General features: G+C 40.4%; 1 protein-coding gene and 2 non-coding genes across 5 annotated transcripts in view; all 3 read right to left on the bottom strand.

The window, feature by feature from the left end:
• Positions 1–21,513, bottom strand: part of LOC128666782 (gastrula zinc finger protein XlCGF7.1-like) — a 272,466-nt gene that overhangs the window by 71,372 nt on the left and 179,581 nt on the right. For all 3 annotated transcript variants that reach the window (XM_053721576.1, XM_053721575.1, XM_053721577.1), the window contains exon 3: positions 15,498–15,581. In XM_053721576.1, coding sequence (XP_053577551.1) covers positions 15,498–15,581 — 84 coding nt within the window. The remainder of the gene's footprint in view (positions 1–15,497; positions 15,582–21,513) is intronic.
• LOC128637039 (U4 spliceosomal RNA) lies at positions 19,212–19,352 on the bottom strand. Its single transcript, XR_008398928.1, has one exon. It is a non-coding gene; the product is annotated as a U4 spliceosomal RNA (small nuclear RNA).
• On the bottom strand, positions 19,555–19,695 carry LOC128637015 (U4 spliceosomal RNA). Its single transcript, XR_008398904.1, has one exon. It is a non-coding gene; the product is annotated as a U4 spliceosomal RNA (small nuclear RNA).

Genomic DNA, 21,513 nt, shown 5'->3' with positions numbered 1-21,513 from the left:
AAAACTACTCTTTATTGACACTTTACGCGGACATAATACTGGTGTAAGTTACTTGTGACGACAGAAATTTGTATTTGCGCAAATTTCTGAAGATCGCCAGTTTGTCCTACTTACGCCAGTCTAGCATCTGATGGCGCCATATATGTGATACCCCGATGTGCGAGGTGAAATTACTGGCGGCACGGGTTTAAGAAGTTACACTGAAGCCTGTGCCGCATATGTAATCTTGCCCTAGGTCTCCATTTAAAAAGCTACAAACTAATCTAATTGGTCAATACTTAAAACCATGTTAACTGTTTAACTGCCTTATATACTACATCAAATACAATGAATACATTTATATACATTCTTTAAACAAACACAAAAACCCATAAATTATGCTTAGCTGATAATTTAATTTCCATCTGTTGGCAGAGAGTCCACTGCTTCATTTATTACTTGTGGGAATTAAGAACCTGGCCACCAGGAGGAGGCCAAGACACCCCAGCCAAAGGCTTAAATACCTCCCCCACTCCCCTCATCCTCCAGAAACGGGCGGGAGCAGTGGACTTTCCTTCCACAGATGGAAATTAAATTATCAGGTAAGCATAATTTATGTTTTCCATCTTAATGGGAGGAGAGTCCACTGCTTCATTCATTACTTGTGGGAACAAATACCCAAGCTCTAGAGGACACTGAATGAAAAAATGGGAGGGTAAAAGGAGGCGGATCCTATACTGAGGGCACCACAGCCTGCAGAACCTTTCTCCCAAAAACTGCTTCCACCGAAGTAAAAACATCAAATTTGTAAAATGTTGCAAAAGTATGTAAAGAGGACCAAGTCCGCCTTACAAATCTGCTCCATAGAAACCTCGTTCTTAAAGGCCCAAGAAGAGGTCACAGCTCTAGTTGTATGAGCCGTAATCCTCAGAGAAGGCTTATGTCCCGCTGTCTCAAGGCGAAACGGAGGACACTACTCAGCCAAAAAGATAAGGAAGTCGAAGAGGCCCTCTGACCCCCACGCTTCCTGGAAAGAGAACAAACAGAGAAAGAAGTTTGTCTAAATTCCTACGTGGCCTGAAGATAGAACTTCAAGGCACAAACCACATCCAGAATTACGTTGAAAGGAACCACAATCTCTTGATTGATGTTGCTAATTGACACAACCTTAGGAAGAAAACCTACCTTGGATCGAAGAACAGCTTATCAACATGGAAAGCCAGATAAGGAGGGACGAATTGCAAGGCAGTAATCACAGATACTCTGCGCACAGAAGCAATAGCCCGTAGAAAAAGAACCTTCCGAGACAATAATTTAATGTCTACTTTATGCATAGGCTCCAACGGAACCCGTGCAGCCTAAAGAACAATATTTAAACTCCAAGGAGGAGCAATAGATCTAAACACAGGTCTGATCCTAGCACGGCCTTAACAAGTGTATGCACATCAGGAAGCTCAGCGAACCTCTTGTGCAGTAACACAGACAGGACCGAAATCTGTCCCCACAAGGGACTTGCAAAAAAGCCCTTCTCCAGTTCATCCTGGAGAACAGAATAAGTAGGTCCTCCACACCTTATGATAGATGCGACGAGCAACCAGATACAAGCTTGAATGAGAGTAAAAATAACATTCTCAGAAAACCCTCTCTTGGCTAGGACTAAGCGTTCAATCTCCACGCAGTCAGCCTCAGAGGTCTAGACATAGATGAACAAAGAGACCTTGGTCAGCAGACCCCTGTGACAAGGTTCCGCGGCCTTTGCGGCCAAGACAGAACAATCAGTATCACTGATGCCTGCTTGATCCGAGCCACTACACTAGGAAGTAGTGGTAACGGCGGTAAAAGATAAATTAGATTGAACCTCCAAGGCCCCACTAATGCATCTGTTAGCTCTGCCTGAGGATCCCTGTACCTCGACCCATATCTGGGTAACTTGGTAATGAGACGTCATAAGATCTTCCTCTTGCAAATTTCCGCAAACACTCATGATGGAGAGACCAATCCCCCGGATTAAAGTATTGTTTGCTGAGGAAATCCGCTTTCCAATTGTCCTGACCCGGAATGTGGATCGCTGACAGCGAACAAATGTGGGTCTTCCCCCACTCCAGAATCCAAGATACTTCCCTCATAGCTAGGGAGCTACTCATTCCCCCCCGATGGTTGATGTAAGCCACCGAGGATATATTGTCTGATTGGAATCTGATAAACTGGGAGGAACCCAGCAGAGGCCAAGCCTTCAGAGCATTGTATATTGCCCAAAGATCCCAAATGCGATCAGGAAGGAGCTTTTCCTCCTGAGTCCATAGGCCCTGTGCCTTCCTGGCACCCCAAAGAGCTCCCCATCCTGACAGACTTGCAACCGTAGTCACAATCACCCAGGATGGTCTTGAAACGGACATCCCTTGGGACAAGAGATACGGACAAAAACACCAAGAGAGCGATTCTCTCGATCAGTTGTCCAGAGAAATCTGTTGAGCCAGATCCGAATGATCGCCATTCCACTGCTTCAGCATGCGCAGTTGCAACAGTCTGAGATGAAACCTGGCAAAGGAAATGATGTCCATACTGGACACCATGAGACCAATCACCTCCATACACCGACCCATAGGTGGCCTTAAAGGGTCACTGAACCCAAATTTTTTCTTTCGTGATTCAGATAGAGCATGCAATTTTAAGCAACTTTCTAATTTATTCCTATTATCAAATTTTCTTCATTCTCTTGGTATCTTTATTTGAAATGCAAGAATGTAAGTTTAGATGCCGGCCCATTTTTGGTGAATAACCTGGGTTATTCTTGCTGATTGGTGGATAAATTCATCCACCAATAAAAAAGTGCTGTCCAGAGTACTGAACCAAAAAAGAAGCTTAGATGCCTTCTTTTTCAAATAAAGATAGCAAGTGAACGAAGAAAAATTAATAATAGGAGTAAATTAGAAAGTTGCTTAAAATTGTGTCCCTTTAAGGATGTCTGGAGGGCAAGACATGTCGAAGCTAGCCTGCAAAGTCTCTGGTCTGTTAGAAATATTCTCATGTCTATAAAGACTATTATAGTACCCGAGAATTCTACCTTGGTACTTGATACAAGAGAACTCTCTCTAGATTTATCTTCCATCCATGGGATCGAAGAAGACAGAGTAAAAGATTCCAAATGGTCCACTCTCCAAAAAACTTCTTGGAGAATGCTGCGTTAGCTGGGAATCAAACCCGGGACATCTACTTGGAAGGCTGGTCCAGGAACGCAAACTCTAGGAACTGGAAGTGGTCCTTGAGGATTGGTACGTGAATGGAGCATCCTTCAGATCTATCGTGGTCATGAACTGCCCTTCTCAAACGAGGGGAAGAATGGACCTATTGTCTCCCTCTTGAACGAGGGGACATTTAAAACTTGTTTAAGCACTAAAGGTCCAAATCGGACAGAAAGTTCCCTCCTTCTTTGGAACCACGAAAAGGTTTGAATAGTATCCCAAGCCTCTCATTGCGATAGGCACCGGGACAATAACTCCTAAGAGGACAGATCCCGTACGCACCCCAGAAAGGCTTCCCTCCTTTCTGGTCAGGAAGACAGGAGAGAGAGGAGGAACTGCCCTTGGGTGGCTGAGACTTGAAACCTATCTTGTAACCCTGAGCTATGACCTCCAGGACTCATGGATCCTGTAAGTTCCTGACCTAAACAACTGAAAAGAGCGAAGTCTGCCCTCTACACGATCCAGAAGAGGACCGGGGACCGTTCATGCCGACTTAGACTCGGCAGGCTTCTTGCTCTGCTTGGATTTATTCCAGGACTGAGCCGGCTTCCAAGAGCTCTTGGTTTGCTCAGGCTTAGCGGAGGACAGCTGACATGGGCTTTATCAAAACGAAAAGAACGAAAATTGTCCCTTAGACTCGTTCATATTCTTTTGCGGTAGAAGGACACCCTTGTCCTCCCTGTGGAGATAATTGAGTCCAGGCCTGGACCAAACAAAATCATTCCTTTAAAGGAGAGAAAAAGAAGTCTAGACTTATAAGTCATATCCGCAGACCATGACTTCAGTCAGAGCCCGACGGCCTGAATAGAAAAAAGCTGAATTCTTAGCATTTAGGCAAATAATCTGCCTAATAGCATCACAGATAAACGAATTAGCAACCCTCAAGGCCGTAAATCTTTTCCTGAGTAACGTCGAGGGGACCTCTCCACCCCGATCAATCCTATAAGGAGTCACACCAGAAGGTAAAGAAAAACACAAGAGTGGCGCTTACCGATCCTCCAGGGTACGTCTATTGATCTGAGCAGCGTTGCTTCAGCGTGCTAAGTGTATGACGTATGCTCCGTTCCTCCAAGCAGCTGTGTATGTGAAGTCCGGAAGTAGGGAGCCCAGCCAACACGCCTCTGTCCAGGGCGCAACAATATTCATATGTGCAGTAACTGATACGGCTGCAGGGCTACTAACCTACTATGTCCAAGTGATAAGGCAGGGGTCAGTCCGGTATAATAAAAAATAAACTTTATTGTGTGCACTTAAAAACACAAAGAGCCAAAGCTCTACACACTGACAAAAAGGGGTAACAGTGCAGCAACAGCAGACATGTTTCGTGTGTCTCACCCACACTTGTTCACTCCTCAGGCAATTTGGCCTCTGGAACCACTGAATTCGCCAAAAAAAAAATCTTTAGAAGAAAGCGCAAATTCCTAAAACTAAAGTCTGGTTCCTCCGCAGCCGGGGTTTAGAGGCTACAGACTCCGACACAGAATGTTCATACTCTGAAGTCTCAGAAAGAACTTCATCCTCTGATAACCCCAGTTAAATCCAATAAATTATCTGATGTACTCTGGGAAGGAGTGCAATATGTAACCTTTCACTTGCGCTTAGCAGGGCGAGGTAAAGCATTAAAGGCTGCAGACACCGCCGCCTGAGCTGCGCAGTAACGTCTGGTGAAAAAATGGCCCCCTCCAGATGTAGGATCAGCAATGCTATGGGAAAACTGCATGTGTAGAGAGATAAGCATGTTTGGTACGGACCTCACTGGACGACAACTCCTCAGAGGAGGACGGCTCAGTGGTATCAAGCATGTTTGATATTATCACATTATCAATGCATATGGAACATAATTGAGGGGCCGGAACCATATAAACAGGAATTACTCTTTACAGAATCTTCCATCGCTAGTGCAATAACCGGAGAACTATAGAAATAAAACATTATTATTATTTTTTTTAAAACTGCACCTTTATATCCCAATAGCTGGGGCACTCCCCACCTCCCATTACCCAGACAGTACAGAGAGATAGACACCCGGTCAGGAAAGAGGGAAAGAATCACATGGTGCACAATGCAGGACCATCCCTGCTATGAGAAAAAACACGCCAAGCTTGTAAGCTGCATGGCTCTCAAAGTAAAAGTGAAACCTGTATATTCCATAACAGCATATGAGCCCATAACATCTCACACATAAAAGCAGCATAAAATCAAATAAACATATAAGATTATTTCTCCCCTGTTCAATAATCCCCCTAAGGAGATATTAACCCTTGATTCTATACAGATAAAAGGAGTCACACTGCGACCCTGTCCTCTTGCGTTATCATACATGTATAAAAAATGAAACAATCTTACCAGAATCTATGCCGTTGAACAGGAACACGGCCCTTCAAGTGTGACAGATAGTAGCATCGCTTCTGACATGGACTTGAGAGCAGAAAGAAGGCAGTGAAACTCGTCAATGCTGGTTGCTTAAGGAGCTGTTAATAGGAGTTGGGATGGTTTAGTAAAAAGACTCTCCCTGCATCTCCAGACTCTTAACTTTCACCCAAGCTCTCAGTGAGAGGCTGACAGGACTACTTATAACTCCAGTCCCACTGTGAAGAGTACTACCCTCCATAAGAGACTAAACCGAATCTTCGGCACTTCTCTGCCAATCTCCTGTAACGAAAGGCAAAGAATGACTGGGGGACGAGGGGAGTGGGGGAGGTATTTAAGCCCTTGGCTGGGGTGTCTTTGCCTCCTCCTGGTGTCAGGTTCTTAATTCCCACAAGTAATGAATGAAGCAGTGGACTCTCCTCCCATTAAGATGGAAAATATAATAACAATTATTTCTTAAATAAATAACAGTGCATATTTAGTGCATATTATAATTATTGGTAACAATTTTCACTGGAGGAAAATAATGTTTTCTACACAAAAGATAAAGCAGCATTTTTCCTCCTAAAATCATTAGCAATAAATAATTACAGTTTACATTATAATTTATTTTTCAATATTTCATCACAAATATAATTCCGATCTAAACACAATGATTTATAACATCAAATGCAGTGTTAAACCCCCCTAAATAGCTGTGTTTCAAATTTAAATATCCGAAAAATGCTTCAATAATAAAATGCTATAAAAAAAAAAAACATAATTTATGTAAGAACTTACCTGATAAATTCATTTCTTTCATATTAGCAAGAGTCCATGAGCTAGTGACGTATGGGATATACATTCCTACCAGGAGGGGCAAAGTTTCCCAAACCTTAAAATGCCTATAAATACACCCCTCACCACACCCACAATTCAGTTTAACGAATAGCCAAGAAGTGGGGTGATAAGAAAAAAGTGCGAAAGCATATAAAATAAGGAATTGGAATAATTGTGCTTTATACAAAAAAATCATAACCACCACAAAAAAGGGCGGGCCTCATGGACTCTTGCTAATATGAAAGAAATTAATTTATCAGGTAAGTTCTTACATAAATTATGTTTTCTTTCATGTAATTAGCAAGAGTCCATGAGCTAGTGACGTATGGGATAATGACTACCCAAGAAGTGGATCTTTCCACACAAGAGTCACTAGAGAGGGAGGGATAAAATAAAGACAGCCAATTCCTGCTGAAAATAATCCACACCCAAAATAAAGTTTAATGAAAAACATAAGCAGAAGATTCAAACTGAAACTGCTGCCTGAAGTACTTTTCTACCAAAAACTGCTTCAGAAGAAGAAAATACAACAAAATGGTAGAATTTGGTAAAAGTATGCAAAGAGGACCAAGTTGCCGCTTTGCAAATCTGATCAACCGAAGCTTCATTCCTAAACGCCCAGGAAGTAGAAACTGACCTAGTAGAATGAGCTGTAATCCTATGAGGCGGAGTCTTACCCGACTCAACATAGGCAAGATGAATTAAATATTTCAACCAAGATGCCAAAGAAATGGCAGAAGTTTTCTGGCCTTTCTAAAACCGGAAAAGATAACAAATAAACTAGAAGTCTTTCGGAAAGACTTAGTAGCTTCAACATAATATTTCAAAGCTCTAATAACATCCAAAGAATGCAACGATTTCTCCTTAGAATTCTTAGGATTAGGACATAATGAAGGAACCACAATGTCTCTACTAATGTTGTTGGAATTCACAACTTAGGTAAAAATTCAAAAGAAGTTCGCAACACCGCCTTATCCTGATGAAAAATCAGAAAAGGAGACTCACAAGAAAGAGCAGATAATTCAGAAACTCTTCTGGCAGAAGAGATGGCCAAAAGGAACAAAACTTTCCAAGAAAGTAATTTAATATCCAATGAATGCATAGGTTCAAATGGAGGAGCTTGAAGAGCCCCCAGAACCAAATTCAAACTCCAAGGAGGAGAAATTGACTTAATGACAGGCTTTATACGAACCAAAGCTTGTACAAAACAATGAATATCAGGAAGAATAGCAATCTTTCTGTGAAAAAGAACAGAAAGAGCAGAGATTTGACCTTTCAAGGAACTTGCGGACAAACCCTTATCTAAACCATCCTGAAGAAACTGTAATATTCTCGGTATTCTAAAAGAATGCCAAGAAAAATGATGAGAAAGACACCAAGAAATATAAGTCTTCCAGACTCTATAATATATCTCTCTGGATACAGATTTACGAGCCTGTAACATAGTATTAATCACAGAGTCAGAGAAACCTCTTTGACCAAGAATCAAGCGTTCAATCTCCATACCTTTAAATTTAAGGATTTCAGATCCTGATGGAAAAAAGGACCTTGAGACAAAAGGTCTGGTCTTAACGGAAGAGTCCACGGTTGGCAAGAGGCCATCCGGACAAGATCCGCATACCAAAACCTGTGAGGCCATGCCGGAGCTACCAGCAGAACAAACGAGCATTCCTTCAGAATCTTGGAGATTACTCTTGGAAGAAGAACTAGAGGCGGAAAGATATAGGCAGGATGATACTTCCAAGGAAGTGATAATGCATCCACTGCCTCCGCCTGAGGATCCCGGGATCTGGACAGATACCTGGGAAGTTTCTTGTTTAGATGAGAAGCCATCAGATCTATTTCTGGAAGTTCCCACATTTGAACAATCTGAAGAAATACCTCTGGGTGAAGAGACCATTCGCCCGGATGCAACGTTTGGCGACTGAGATAATCCGCTTTCCAATTGTCCATACCTGGGATATGAACCGCAGAGATTAGACAGGAGCTGGATTCCGCCCAAACCAAAATTCGAGATACTTCTTTCATAGCCAGAGGACTGTGAGTCCCTCCTTGATGATTGATGTATGCCACAGTTGTGACATTGTCTATCTGAAAACAAATGAACAACTCTCTCTTCAGAAGAGGCCAAGACTGAAGAGCTCTGAAAATTGCACGGAGTTCCAAAATATTGATCGGAAATCTCACCTCCTGAGATTCCCAAACCCCTTGTGCCGTCAGATACCCCCACACAGCTCCCCAACCTGTAAGACTTGCATCTGTTGAGATTATAGTCCAGGTCGGAAGAACAAAGAAGCCCCCTGAACTAAACGATGGTGATCTGTCCACCATGTCAGAGAGTGTCGTAAAATCGGTTTAAAGATATTAATTGAGATATCTTTGAGTAATCCCTGCACCATTGGTTCAGCATACAGAGCTGAAGAGGTCGCATGTGAAAAACGAGCAAAGGAGATCGCATCTGATGCGGCAGTCCTAAGACCCAACATTTCCATGCATAAGGCTACCAAAGGGAATGATTGTGACTGAAGGTTTTGACAAGCTGATATCAATGTTAAACTTCTCTTGTCTGACAAGGACAGTCATAGACACTGAATTTATCTAGAAACCTAAAAAGGTTACCCTTGTCTGAGGAATCAATGAACTGATTGGTAAATTGATCCTCCAACCATGAACTTGAAGAAACAACACAAGTCGATTCGTATGAGATTCTTCGAAAATGAGAAGACTGAGCAAGTACCAAGATATCGTCCAAATAAGGAAATACCAAAACCCTATTCTCTGATTACAGAAAGAAGGGCACCGAGAACCTTTGAAAAAAATTCTTGGAACTGAGGCTAGGCCAAACGGTAGAGCCACAAAACTGGTAATGCTTGTCTAAAAAGAGAATCCCAGACACTAAAAGTGATCTGGATGAATCGGAATATGCAGATACACATCCTGTAAATCTATTGTAGACATATAATGCCCTTGCTAAACAAAAGGCAGGATAGTCCTACAGTAACCATCTTGAATGTTGGTATCCTAACATAACGATTCAATAATGATAGATCCGGAACTGGTCTGAAGGAATTGACCTTCTTTGGTACAATGAAGAGATAAAATAAAACCCCAGCCCCTGTTCCAGAACTGGAACTGGCATAAATACTCCAGCCAACTCTAGATCTGAAACACATTTCAGAAATGCTGAGCCTTTGCTGTGTTAACTGGGACACGGGAAAGAAAAGAATCTCTTAGCAGGAGGCCTTAACTTGAAGCCAATTCTGTACCTTTCTGAAACAATGTTTCTGAAACCAGAGATTAAGAACGGAATTGATCCAAATTTCTTTGAAGAAAACGTAATCTGCCCCATACCAGCTGAGCTGGAATAAGGGCCGCACCTTCATAGGTACTTAGGAGCTGGCTATAGGTTTCTATAAGGCTTGGATATATTCCAAACTGGAAATAGTTTCCAAACTGATACCGCTCCTGAGGATGAAGGATCAGGCTTTTGTTCCTTGTTGTGAGGAAAGGAACGAAAATGATTATTTACCCTGGAAAGAAAGGGAAAGCAAAGTTGACTTAGAAGACATGTCAGCATTCCAAGTTTAATCCATAAAGCTTTTCTAGCTAAAATAGCTAGAGACATATACCTGACATCAACTCTAATGATATCAAAAGATGGTATCACCAATAAAATTATTAGCATGTTATAGAATAATAATAATGCTATAAAATTATGATCTGTTACTTGTTGCGCTAAAGCTTCTAACCAAAAAGTTGAAGCTGCAGCAACATCCGCTAAAAATATAGCAGGTCTAAGAAGATTACCTGAACATAAGTAAGCTTTTCTTAGAAAGGATTCAATTTTCCTATCTAAAGGATCCTTAAATGAAGTACTATCTGCCGTAGGAATAGTAGTACATTAGCAGGAGTAGAGACAGCCCCATAACCTTAGGGATTTTTGTCCCAAAAAACTCTAATCTGTCAGGATATAATTTGCTTAAACGTCTAGAAGGAGTAAATAAATTACCCAAATTATTCCATTCCCTGGAAATTACTTCAGAAATAGCATCAGGGAGATAAAACACTTCTGGAATAACTACAGGAGATTTAAAAACCTTATTTAAACGTTTACATTTAGTATCAAGAGGACCAGAATCCTCTATTTCTAATGCAAATAACACTTCTTTAAGTAAAGAACGAATAAATTCCATCTTGAATAAATACAAAGATTTATCAGCATCAACCTCTGAGACAGAAACCTCTGAACCAGAAGAACCATTATCAGTATCAGAATGATGATGTTCATTTAAAAATTCATCTGAAAAAAGAGAAGTTTTAAAAGACTTTTATGTATACTAGAAGGAGAAATAACAGACATAGCCTTCTTAATGGATTTAAAAAATAAAATCTCTTATGTTATCAGGAACACTCTGAAAATTAGATGTTGACGGAACAGCAACAGGTAATGTAACAGTACTAAAGGAAATTTTATCTGCATTAATAAGTTTGACATGACATGCAATACAAATAACAGCTGGAGAAACAGATACCAAAAGTTTATAGCAGATACACTTAGCTTGGTAGCTCCAGCACTGTGCAGTGATTTTCCTGAAGTATCTTCTGACTCAGTTGCAACGTGGAACATCTTGCAATATGTAAAAGAAAAAAACAACATATAAAGCAAAATTGATCAAATTCCTTAAATGACAGTTTCAGGAATGGGAAAAAAATGCCAGTGAACAAGCTTCTAGCAACCAGAAGCAATAAATAATGAGACTTAAATAATGTGGAGACAAAAAAGACGCCCATATTTTTTAGCGCCAAAAAAGACGCCCACATTATTTGGCGCCTAAATGCTTTTGGCGCCAAAAATGACGCCACATCCGGAACGCCGACATTTTTGACGCAAAAAAAAACGTCAAAAAATGACGCAACTTCCGGCGACACGTATGACGCCGGAAACAGAAAAAAAATTTTGCGCCAAAAAAGTCCGCGCCAAGAATGACGCAATAAAATGAAGCATTTTCTGCCCCCGCGAGCCTAACAGCCCACAGGGAAAAAGTCAAATTTTTTAAGGTAAGAAAAAATGATTGAAACAAATGCATTTATCCCAAATATGAAACTGACTGTCTGAAAAATAAGGAATGTTGAACATTCTGAGTCAAGGCAAATAAATGTTTGAATACATATATTTAGAACTTTATAAATAAAGTGCCCAACCATAGCTTAGAGTGTCACAGAAAATAAGATTTACTTACCCCAGGACACTCATCTACATGTTTGTAGAAAGCCAAACCAGTACTGAAATGAGAATCAGCAGAGGTAATGGTATATATAAGAGTATATCGTCGATCTGAAAAGGGAGGTAAGAGATGAATCTCTACGACCGATAACAGAGAACCTATGAAATAGACCCCGTAGAAGGAGATCACTGCATTCAAATAGGCAATACTCTCCTCACATCCCTCTGACATTCACTGCACGCTGAGAGGAAAACCGGGCTCCAACTTGCTGCGGAGCGCATATCAACGTAGAATCTAGCACAAACTTACTTCACCACCTCCATCGGAGGCAAAGTTTGTAAAACTGAATTGTGGGTGTGGTGAGGGGTGTATTTATAGGCATTTTAAGGTTTGGGAAACTTTGCCCCTCCTGGTAGGAATGTATATCCCATACGTCACTAGCTCATGGACTCTTGCTAATTACATGAAAGAAAAAAGAGTATTTTGATTTTAAAGGGACAGGAAACCCCAAAATTTTCTTTCGCGATTTGGATAGAGCATACAATTTCGATCAACTTTCCAATTTACTTCTATGATCAAATTTGCTTGATTCTTTTGTTATCCTTTGCTGAAGGAGCAGCATTGCACTACTGGCAGCTAAATGAACACATCTAGTTAGCCAATCACAAGAGACAAATGAGTGCAGGCACCAATCAGCAGCAGCTCCCACTAGTGTAGGATATGTGCGTATTTTTTTTCAACAAGAGAAACCAAGAGAACGAAGCACATTTGAAAATAGAAGTGAATTTGATAGTGTCTTAAAATGACCTGCTCTATCTCAATCATGCAAGTTTAAAGGGACACTGAACTCACATTTTTTCTTTCGTGATTCAGATAGAGAAGCAATTTTAAGCAACTTTCTAATTTACTCCTATTATAAATTTTTCTTCGTTCTCTTGCTATCTTTATTTGAAAAAGAAGGCATCTAAACTTTTTTTTTGGTTAAGGACTCTGGACAACACTTTTTTATTGGTGGATGAATTTATCCTCCAATCAGCAAGGACAACCCAGGTTGTTCATCAAAAATTGGCCGGCATCTAAACTTACATTCTTGCATTTCAAATAAATATACCAAGAGAATGAAGAAAAAAGGAAATTTATGCTTACCTGATAAATGTATTTCTTTTACGATATGACGAGTCCACGGATTTCATCCTTACTTATGGGATTAAATTTCCTGTTAGCAGGAAGTGGCAAAGAGCACCACAGCAGAGCTGTAAATATAGCTCCTCCCTTCCCTCCCAATCCAGTCATTCGACCAAAGTTAGGAAGAGAAAGGAAAAGCCAAAGGTGCAGAGGTGACTGAAGTTTAACAAAAATAAATACCTGTCTTAGAAATGACAGGGTGGGCCGTGGACTCGTCATATCGTAAAAGAAATACATTTATCAGCTAAGCATACATTTCCTTTTCTTTTACAAGATATGATGAGTCCACGGATTTCATCCTTACTTATGGGATACAATACCAAAGCTATAGGACACGGATGAAAGGGAGGGACTAGACAGGAACATTAAACGAAAGGCACCACTGCTTGAAGAATCTTTCTCCCAAAACCAGCCTCAGAAGAAGCAAAAGTATCAAATTTGGAAAATTTGGAAAAAGTATGAAGAGACGACCAAGTTGCAGCCTTGCAAATCTGTTCAACAGAAGCATCGTTTTTAAATGCCCATGAGGAAGCCACAGCCCTAGTAGAATGAGCCGTAATTCTTTCAGGAGGCTGCTGGCCAGCGGTCTCATATGCCAGACGGATGATAATCTTTAGCCAAAAAGAAAGAGAGGTAGCCGTAGCCTTCTGGCCCCTACGCTTTCCAGAAAAGACAATGAATAATGAAGATGATTGACGGAATTCCTTAGTCACCTGCAAGTAAAACTTCAGGGCACGGACCACGTCCAAATTATCCACGTCCAAAGGATATGACATCCGAATCCGTTTGAGGTAACACACTTTCCGAATCGGAAAGTTCCCCCTCAGACAGAAGTTCCCTGACCCCCAATTCAGATCCCTGTGAGGGTACATCGGAAATAGCCAACAAAGCATCAGAGGTCGCAGTATTCACATTGACTTCAGCCCTGCTGCGTTTGCCCTGTAACACTGGCAACTTAGATAAAACCTCTGTAAGGGTAGATGACATAACTGCAGCCATATCCTGCAGAGTAAATGAAGTAGACGCGGTTGAAGAACTCGGCGTCGCTTGGGTGGGCGTTAAAGGTTGTGACGCTTGGGGAGAATTAAGCGGAATACCCTGATTCTCATCAGACTGAGAATCATCCTTAGGCACACTTTCCTTAAAGAAAATCTGCTCTTTACATTGTAAGGCCCTTTCAGTACATCAGGGACAAAAAGTAAGAGGGGGTTCCACACTGGCATCTAGAACAAGTAGTTTCCTCAAGTTCAGACATGTTAAACAGACTAGCAATAGCAATAATAGTCGTTCTTAACTTTGTTTATTGACCTCTGAAGTCAAAAAACATACTCAAAAAAACTTTACCTAAAAAGTGTACTGCGCCTTTAAATAATAAAAGCGCAACAATTTTTCTGTTTCTCAAAAAAACATTTTTGCAGCAATAATAATATCCATCCTAATATGTCCAATTTAGCCAAATAATATTGCACCGCTTGTTTGGATATGCTATATAACACTTTATATCACCTCTATCAGATATAACAACATTTTAAACAATTTAGGCCCCTGCACCTCACCACAGCCCTGCTGCGGGGCCTACCTGCCCCCAGAGTACACTGAGTCTGCGAAAGTAGCGGTCCTTTGTCTACAAATTTAACATGGGCCCCACCGGAACTTAGGACTTTGCTGCCTGTTCGGATGAAATACTGTGCGGCTGAGCGTGCAAAATTAGGCCCCGCCCACCATGGGCGTAACACGAGCCGTCTCAAACACCGCATGGGAAGCAAGTAACATGTCTTCCCAGTATAAATTGTAAGCCATGTGTCCCTCTAACCTATGCACTATAAAAAACTAAAGTTATGAAAAACTGTAGTCGTTCTATACCCAGGTCTGTTGTAGCTATATAACAAGAAAACCTTTGCACAGAAACCGCATCTCCCAGCGTCTAGCCCATATTGAATACCTATATAAAAACACAGTCATCAATATCCAACAGGAATTTCAGTTCCACCATTTTACTCATAGTGCCTACTGATTACCCCTTCCCAGATAGAGAATAATGTCAGCCTGTTCTGATACTAAGTCTCCAAGAAAAAAATGACTGAACACACCTTAATGCTGCTTGTAGCATGACACGTTTCTCCACACTGAAGATGTTACTGTACACTACCTTCAACCGCTCTGTGGGAACCAGCAGGATCTTAGAAACTGTTTTGAAAGATCATCAACATCAGGGCAGAAAATAAAATGTCTCCACTCCTCTTGGGAAGTTACTGACAGACGATTTATCCCTGAGGAAAATAGTACTCACTGGCACCATTTTAAAATAAAAAACTTCTTGATTGAAGAATCTAAACTAACACCTCACTTTACCTCTTCCTATCACTAACACAGGCAAAGAGAATGACTGGATTGGGAGGGAAGGGAGGAGCTATATATACAGCTCTGCTGGGGTGCTCTTTGCCACTTCCTGCTAACAGGAGATTTAATCCCATAAGGATGAAATCCGTGGACTCGTTCTATCTTGTAAAAGAAATTGATAATAGGAGTAAATTAGAAATTTGCTTAAAATTGCATGCTCTATCTGAATCACGAAAGAAAAAATTTGGGTTCATTGTCCTTTTAATTTTTACTTTCCTATCCCTTTAAATGTTTATGTTGCTTTAAATCATCTATATTTTAGTGCCTCGTTACTCACCTTGGGTAATTGGAAAGCTGCACAAATACGGCTCCTCTCTGCGCTCAATCTTTGTAACAAGTGAAGGCTTCATATGAACATATCCTGTATGGACATAAAATCACAGTTTAGGTGGGAAATAAATAAATACGTGGCACCCAAATGATGCTGAATATGGTCCTGAGTAGCGGCATTCAGCTTTTAGCAGATGGATTTATTGATATAATAGTGCAACACACAAAGCTCTGTGCAAATCCAGCACTAATAAACAAATAAATCCATCTCAGAAAAGTGCAGAGTGCCACTAGCAGCAGCCATATTGGACATAATACAGGTGGCGCTTAGAAACCATCAGCCCAACATATTGATACCACTACAGTACACAATGGGCCCCTAGAGGTGCGGGCCCAGTCGCAGTTGAGACACCTGTAGTAACAAAATCAGCAAACAAAGTGTTAAAGGGACATAAAACCCAAAAATGTTCTTTCATGATTGACTTTCCAGTTTATTTATATTATCGAAGCTGCTGCATTCTCTTGGTATCATTTGTTTAAGTAGCAACAATGCACTACTGGTTTCTAACTGAACACGTGAGCCAATGACAATCGGTATATATATGTAGTCACCAATCAGCAGCTAGAACCTAGGTTCCTTGCTGCTCCTGAGCTTACCTAGATAAACCTTTCAGCAAAGGATAACAAGAGAAGGAAGCAAATTAAATAATAGAAGTAAATTGGAAAGTTGTTTAAAATGGTATGTTCTGTCTAATTATGACTTTACTGTCCCTTTAATGTAAAAAAAGTATATCTTCATTGGCATTTTAAAGGGACATTAAACTGCTGTGCACAACTACAAAAGTATAGTAACTACTAACTATTTTATTGTATTCCATCCTGCAGCTCTTTTCAAACCAGTTTTCCTGCTTAATTAGCTTAAAAGTGTCAGATACTGAAGCTCCGCCTCCTCATACTGGGCGCCGCCCTCTTGGAGCACAAGTACTCTCAAAGCCTGTGACAGAAGCAGTGCACATTTACATATCGATGAGGTTGTCTACATTTTGATAACTGTATATTGTGCTTCAGGTTAGCAGCTGCATTTCTCTATATTACTGTGTATTGCTTTTTTAAATACATTTTGTGCTATTAAAACAGGAAAACTCATTTGAAAAGAGCTGCCAGAGTAGTTGCTATTCTTTGTAGTTGAGCACAGCCGTTAAAGGGATAGTCTAGTCAAAATTAAACTTTCATGGTTCAGATAGGGCATGCAATTTTAAACAACTTTCCAATTGACTTTTATCATTATATTTGCTTTGTTCCCTTGGTGGTATTTTTGAAAAACTAAACCTAGGTAGGCTCAAACTGATTTCTAAACCATTGAAAACCGCTTCTTAGCTCAGAGCATTTTGAAAGTTTTTCACAGTTAGACAGTACTAGTTCATGTGTGTCATATAAATAACATTGTGCTCACTCCCTTGGAGTTATTTAGGAGTCTGCACTGATTGGCTAAACTGCCTGTCTGTCAAAAGCACTGAGATAAGGGGCAGTCTGCAGAGGCTTAAATACAAGGTTATCACAGGGGTAAAACATAGATTAATATAACTGTGCTGGTTTTGCAAAACTGGGGAATGGGTAATAAAGGGATTTTCTATCTTTTTAAACAATAACAATTCTGGTGTAGACTGTCCCTTTAAATGTCCCTTTAATTTATTACACAACTACAGAAAAGTCATATAAATGAGGTATTTTATTTAAAAGTTTGGCGAGAGGGCAAGAGTGAAAGTCACAAAATGGATTGCCTCAAACACAATAGCTCACTTACAAAATAAATACAGTTTTAGGTATTAAAGCTGTGTTCCAGCAGCATTCATGTCATTTCACGGAGTCTGAGTATTTTCCACTATAACACCAAAACTACGTTTTCACACAAGCTCCACACAGTGGGACAGATTACGAATGGTGCGCAAGCGAAAATAATTTATCGCAGGTGTTTGTGCGAGTTGGTAGTTACGATTGAATAAAAAGTTGTACAAAATACATCAAAATTATATTTAAAAGTACAGTTACACTCATGATTAAACTGTCTAATAAAAATTATTTTTTAAAAATTGCATTAAAAAGTTAAATGGGCTCAAAGATATAGTAAGATAAGGTATTTATAGACATATATATAAGTACATTGGAACCCTTTCCAGTCAAGTAGATGAAAAATCATATTTATTATTATTAAAATCGGTTATTTGTAGAGCGCCAACAGATTCCGCAGTGCTATAAACAAAGGCGGAGTACAAAAAAACAATTATAGGGATAAAATGGGTAGAGAGCCCTGCCAAGAGTTACACTGTTGTAGTCAGCTCTTAAGAAGGTGATCTACAAACAGCTGGACTCTTAGGCTTACACGCTAAGGGGGTTCAGGGGACAGCAATGGAGGAGAGGAACTGGTATAAAGAAAGCTTAGCATAGGTTGAAACTAGTGGAGAATCTTGTGGAGCGAGGCAGAGAGTTCCACAAGATGGGAGCCAGTCTAGATAAGTCCTGTAAACGGGAGTGCGATGAGTTAACCAGAGAGGAGGAGAGTAGGAGGCCATGAGCAGAGAGAAGGGGACGGGAGGGAGAGTATCTGGAGACAAGGTCTGAGATATAGGGGGGAGCAGTGCTGTTGAGGGCTTTGTATGTCAGAGTGAGAATTTTGTGTTTGATCCTAGAGGCAAAAGGAAGCCAGTGAAGGGATTGGCAGAGAGGTGCAGCAGATGAAGAGCGACGTGTAAGGAAGATAAGTCTGGCAGAGGTATTCATTATGGATTGTAAAGGAGCTAGGCGGCAGGTGGAGAGATCAGAGAGGACAGAGTTGCAGTAATCGAGGCGGGAAAGAATGAGAGAGTGGATTAAAATCTTAGTTGTGTCTTGTGTAAGGAAGTGTCTAATTTTAGAGATGTTTTTAAGGTGGAAGCGGCAGGCTTTAGCCAAGGACTGAATGTGAGGAGTGAAAGAAAGATCTGAGTCAAATGTGAACCCGAGACATCGGGCATGTGGGGTAGGGGTAATGATGGAGTTGTCGACAGTTATAGAGAGATTGGGGGTTGAGATTTTGGAAGGGTGGGAAATGAGGAGCTCAGATTTGGAGAGATTTAGCTTGAGGTAGTGAGAGGAAATCCAGGAAGAGATGTGAGAAAAACAGTTAGTGATACGGGTTAGCAAGGAAGGAGATAGGTCTGGTGCAGAGAAGTAGATTTGGGTGTCGTCGGCATACAAATGATATTGGAAACCATGGGACTTTATTAGGGAACCTAATGATGACGTGTTGACGAGGCCCCAGAGAAGGCTACACTAAAGGTATGGTTTGACAGGAAGGAAGAGAGCCACGAAAGGGCTGTGTGAATGGAGGGTTTTGAGCAAAAGAGGGTGGTCATATTCATATTTCATAAAGTGTTATAATGTGTATTTCATGAAAATATTTCACATTCCAATGTTCTTCACATAGGGGAATAAGTTCTAAGTATTTATAAATAAATATTACCATAAACATACCTAAATAAGAGAGTGTGAATATACACAATTAAGAGGGCCATAAACGGCTATCTTAATTTAATTGTGGTGACTAAAAATGCATCTGGAGACCACACACAATAGTTTGCAGGTGACAAATTCTGCTAATTAAACAATTGTCAGAAAAGCATAAAAGTTTGTATATTAAAGAGTGCTGATGAAAAATAATCTGTTTTTAAACAAACAAAATCAGCCTCCTGAGGGACTGTCAAAAATTGTCAATGCTGATTATATTTCAAGTCATCATGACGGGGTATTGGTAAAAGTTTTCAATTAGCAATAATCACGCCTCGGTTGAACCTCATAGGCTACGATACTGCCACTGCGCAAAGCTAGCACTCTTCCACGTGAGATAAGAACGCCATAAACGACTATCTTATGTTGATTGTGGTGACTAAAAAGCATGGGGAGATCTGCCGCAATGGTTTGTGGGAGAAAAAATATGCTAATTAAACAATTGTCAGAAAATTGTAATAGTTTCTAAATTAAAGAGAGTGCTGATGAAAAATAATCTGATTTTAGACAAACAAAATCAGCCTCCTGAGAGACTGTCAAAAATTGTCAATGCTGACTATATTTCAAGTCATCATGACGGGGTATTGGTAAAAGTTTTCAATTAGCAATAATCACGCCTCGGTTGAACCTCATAGGCTACTATACTGCCACTGCGCAAAGCTAGCACTCTTCCACGTGAGATAAGAGCGCCATAAACGACTATCTTTTTTTGACTGTGGTGACTAAAAAGCATGGGGAGATCTGCCACAATGGTTTGTGGGAGAAAAAATATGCTAATTAAACAATTGTCAGAAAAGCGTAATAGTTTCTAAAATAAAGAGAGTGCTGATGAAAAAAGTAAATTTATGCTTACCTGATAAATTGATTTCTTCTATGGTAAGACGAGTCCACGGATTCATCCTTTACTTGTGGGATATAGTCCTCCTGCTAACAGGAAGTGGCAAAGAGCACCACAGCAGAGCTGTCTATATAGCTCCTCCCTTAGCTCCACCCCCCAGTCATTCGACCGAAGGTACAGGAAGAAAAACATAATTTATGCTTACCTGATAAATTTATTTCTCTTGTAGTGTATCCAGTCCACGGATCATCCATTACTTATGGAATATATTCTCCTTCCCAACAGGAAGTTGCAAGAGTCCACCCACAGCAAAGCTGCTATATAGCTCCTCCCCTAACTGCCATATTCAGTCATTCGACCGAAAACATGCAGAGAAAGGAAAAACCATAGGGTGCAGTGGTGACTGTAGTTCAAATGAAAAAATTACCTGCCTTAAAGTGACAGGGCGGGCCGTGGACTGGATACACTACAAGATAAATAAATTTATCAGGTAAGCATAAATTATGTTTTCTCTTGTTAAGTGTATCCAGTCCACGGATCATCCATTACTTATGGAATACCAATACCAAAGCTAAAGTACACGGATGATGGGAGGGACAAGGCAGGTACTTAAACGGAAGTTACTACTGCCTGTAAAAAAAAACCTTTCTCCCAAAAATAGCCTCCGAAGAAGCAAGGTATCAAATTTGTTAAATTTGAAAAAGTATGAAGCGCAGACCAAGACTCCGTCTTGTAAATCTGTTCAACAGAAGCCACATTTAAAAAAGGCCCAAGTGAAAACCACAGCTCTAGTAGAATGAGCTGCAATCCCTTCAGGAGGCCGCTGTCCAGTAGTCTCATAAGCTAAATGAATTATGCTTTTTAACCAAAAAGACAGAGAGGCTGCTGAAGTCTTTTGACCTCTCCTCTGTCCAGAATAGACAACAAACAAGGTGAACGTTTGTTGAAAACTGTAGTAACTTCTAAGTAAAACTTTAAAGCACAAACCACGTCCAATATTGTGTAATAGACGTTCCTTCTTTGAGGAAGGATTAGGATACAAGCATGGAACAACTATCTCTTGAGTGATGTTCTTGTTAGATACCACCTTAGGAAAAAACCCAGGTTGGTACGCAGGACTACCTTATCCGTACGAAGGACCAGATAAGGAGAATCACATTGTAACACAGATAACTTGGAGACTCTACGAGTCGAGGAAATAGCTACCCAAAAGGAACTTTCCAAGATAAAGATTGATATCTATGGAACAAAAAAGGTTCAAACGGAACTTCTTGAAGAGCCTTAAGAACCAGGTTTAAGCTCCATGGTGGAGCAACAGTTTTAAACACAGGCTTGGATCTAACCAAAGCCTGACCAAATGCCTGAACGTCTAGAATACCTGCCAGACGCTGGTGCAAAAAAATAGACGGAGTAAAAATCTGTCCCTTTTAAGGAATTAGATGACAACCCTTTTCTCAAAAACATCTTGGAGAAAAGATAATATCCTGGGAATCCAGGCTTTACTCCATGAGTAACCCTTGGATTCATAACAATCAGATATTTGCACCATATCTATGTTCAATTTTCCTAGAGACAGGCTTTCATGTCTGTATTTAAGGTATCAATGACTGACTCGGAGAAGCCATGCTTTGATAACATCAAG

Source organism: Bombina bombina, chromosome 7 (genome assembly GCF_027579735.1).
Source record: "Bombina bombina isolate aBomBom1 chromosome 7, aBomBom1.pri, whole genome shotgun sequence".
Taxonomy (NCBI): Eukaryota; Metazoa; Chordata; class Amphibia; order Anura; family Bombinatoridae; genus Bombina; species Bombina bombina.
Note: the sequence above shows the minus strand (reverse complement) of the source record. Positions and strands in the feature narration are given on the sequence as shown.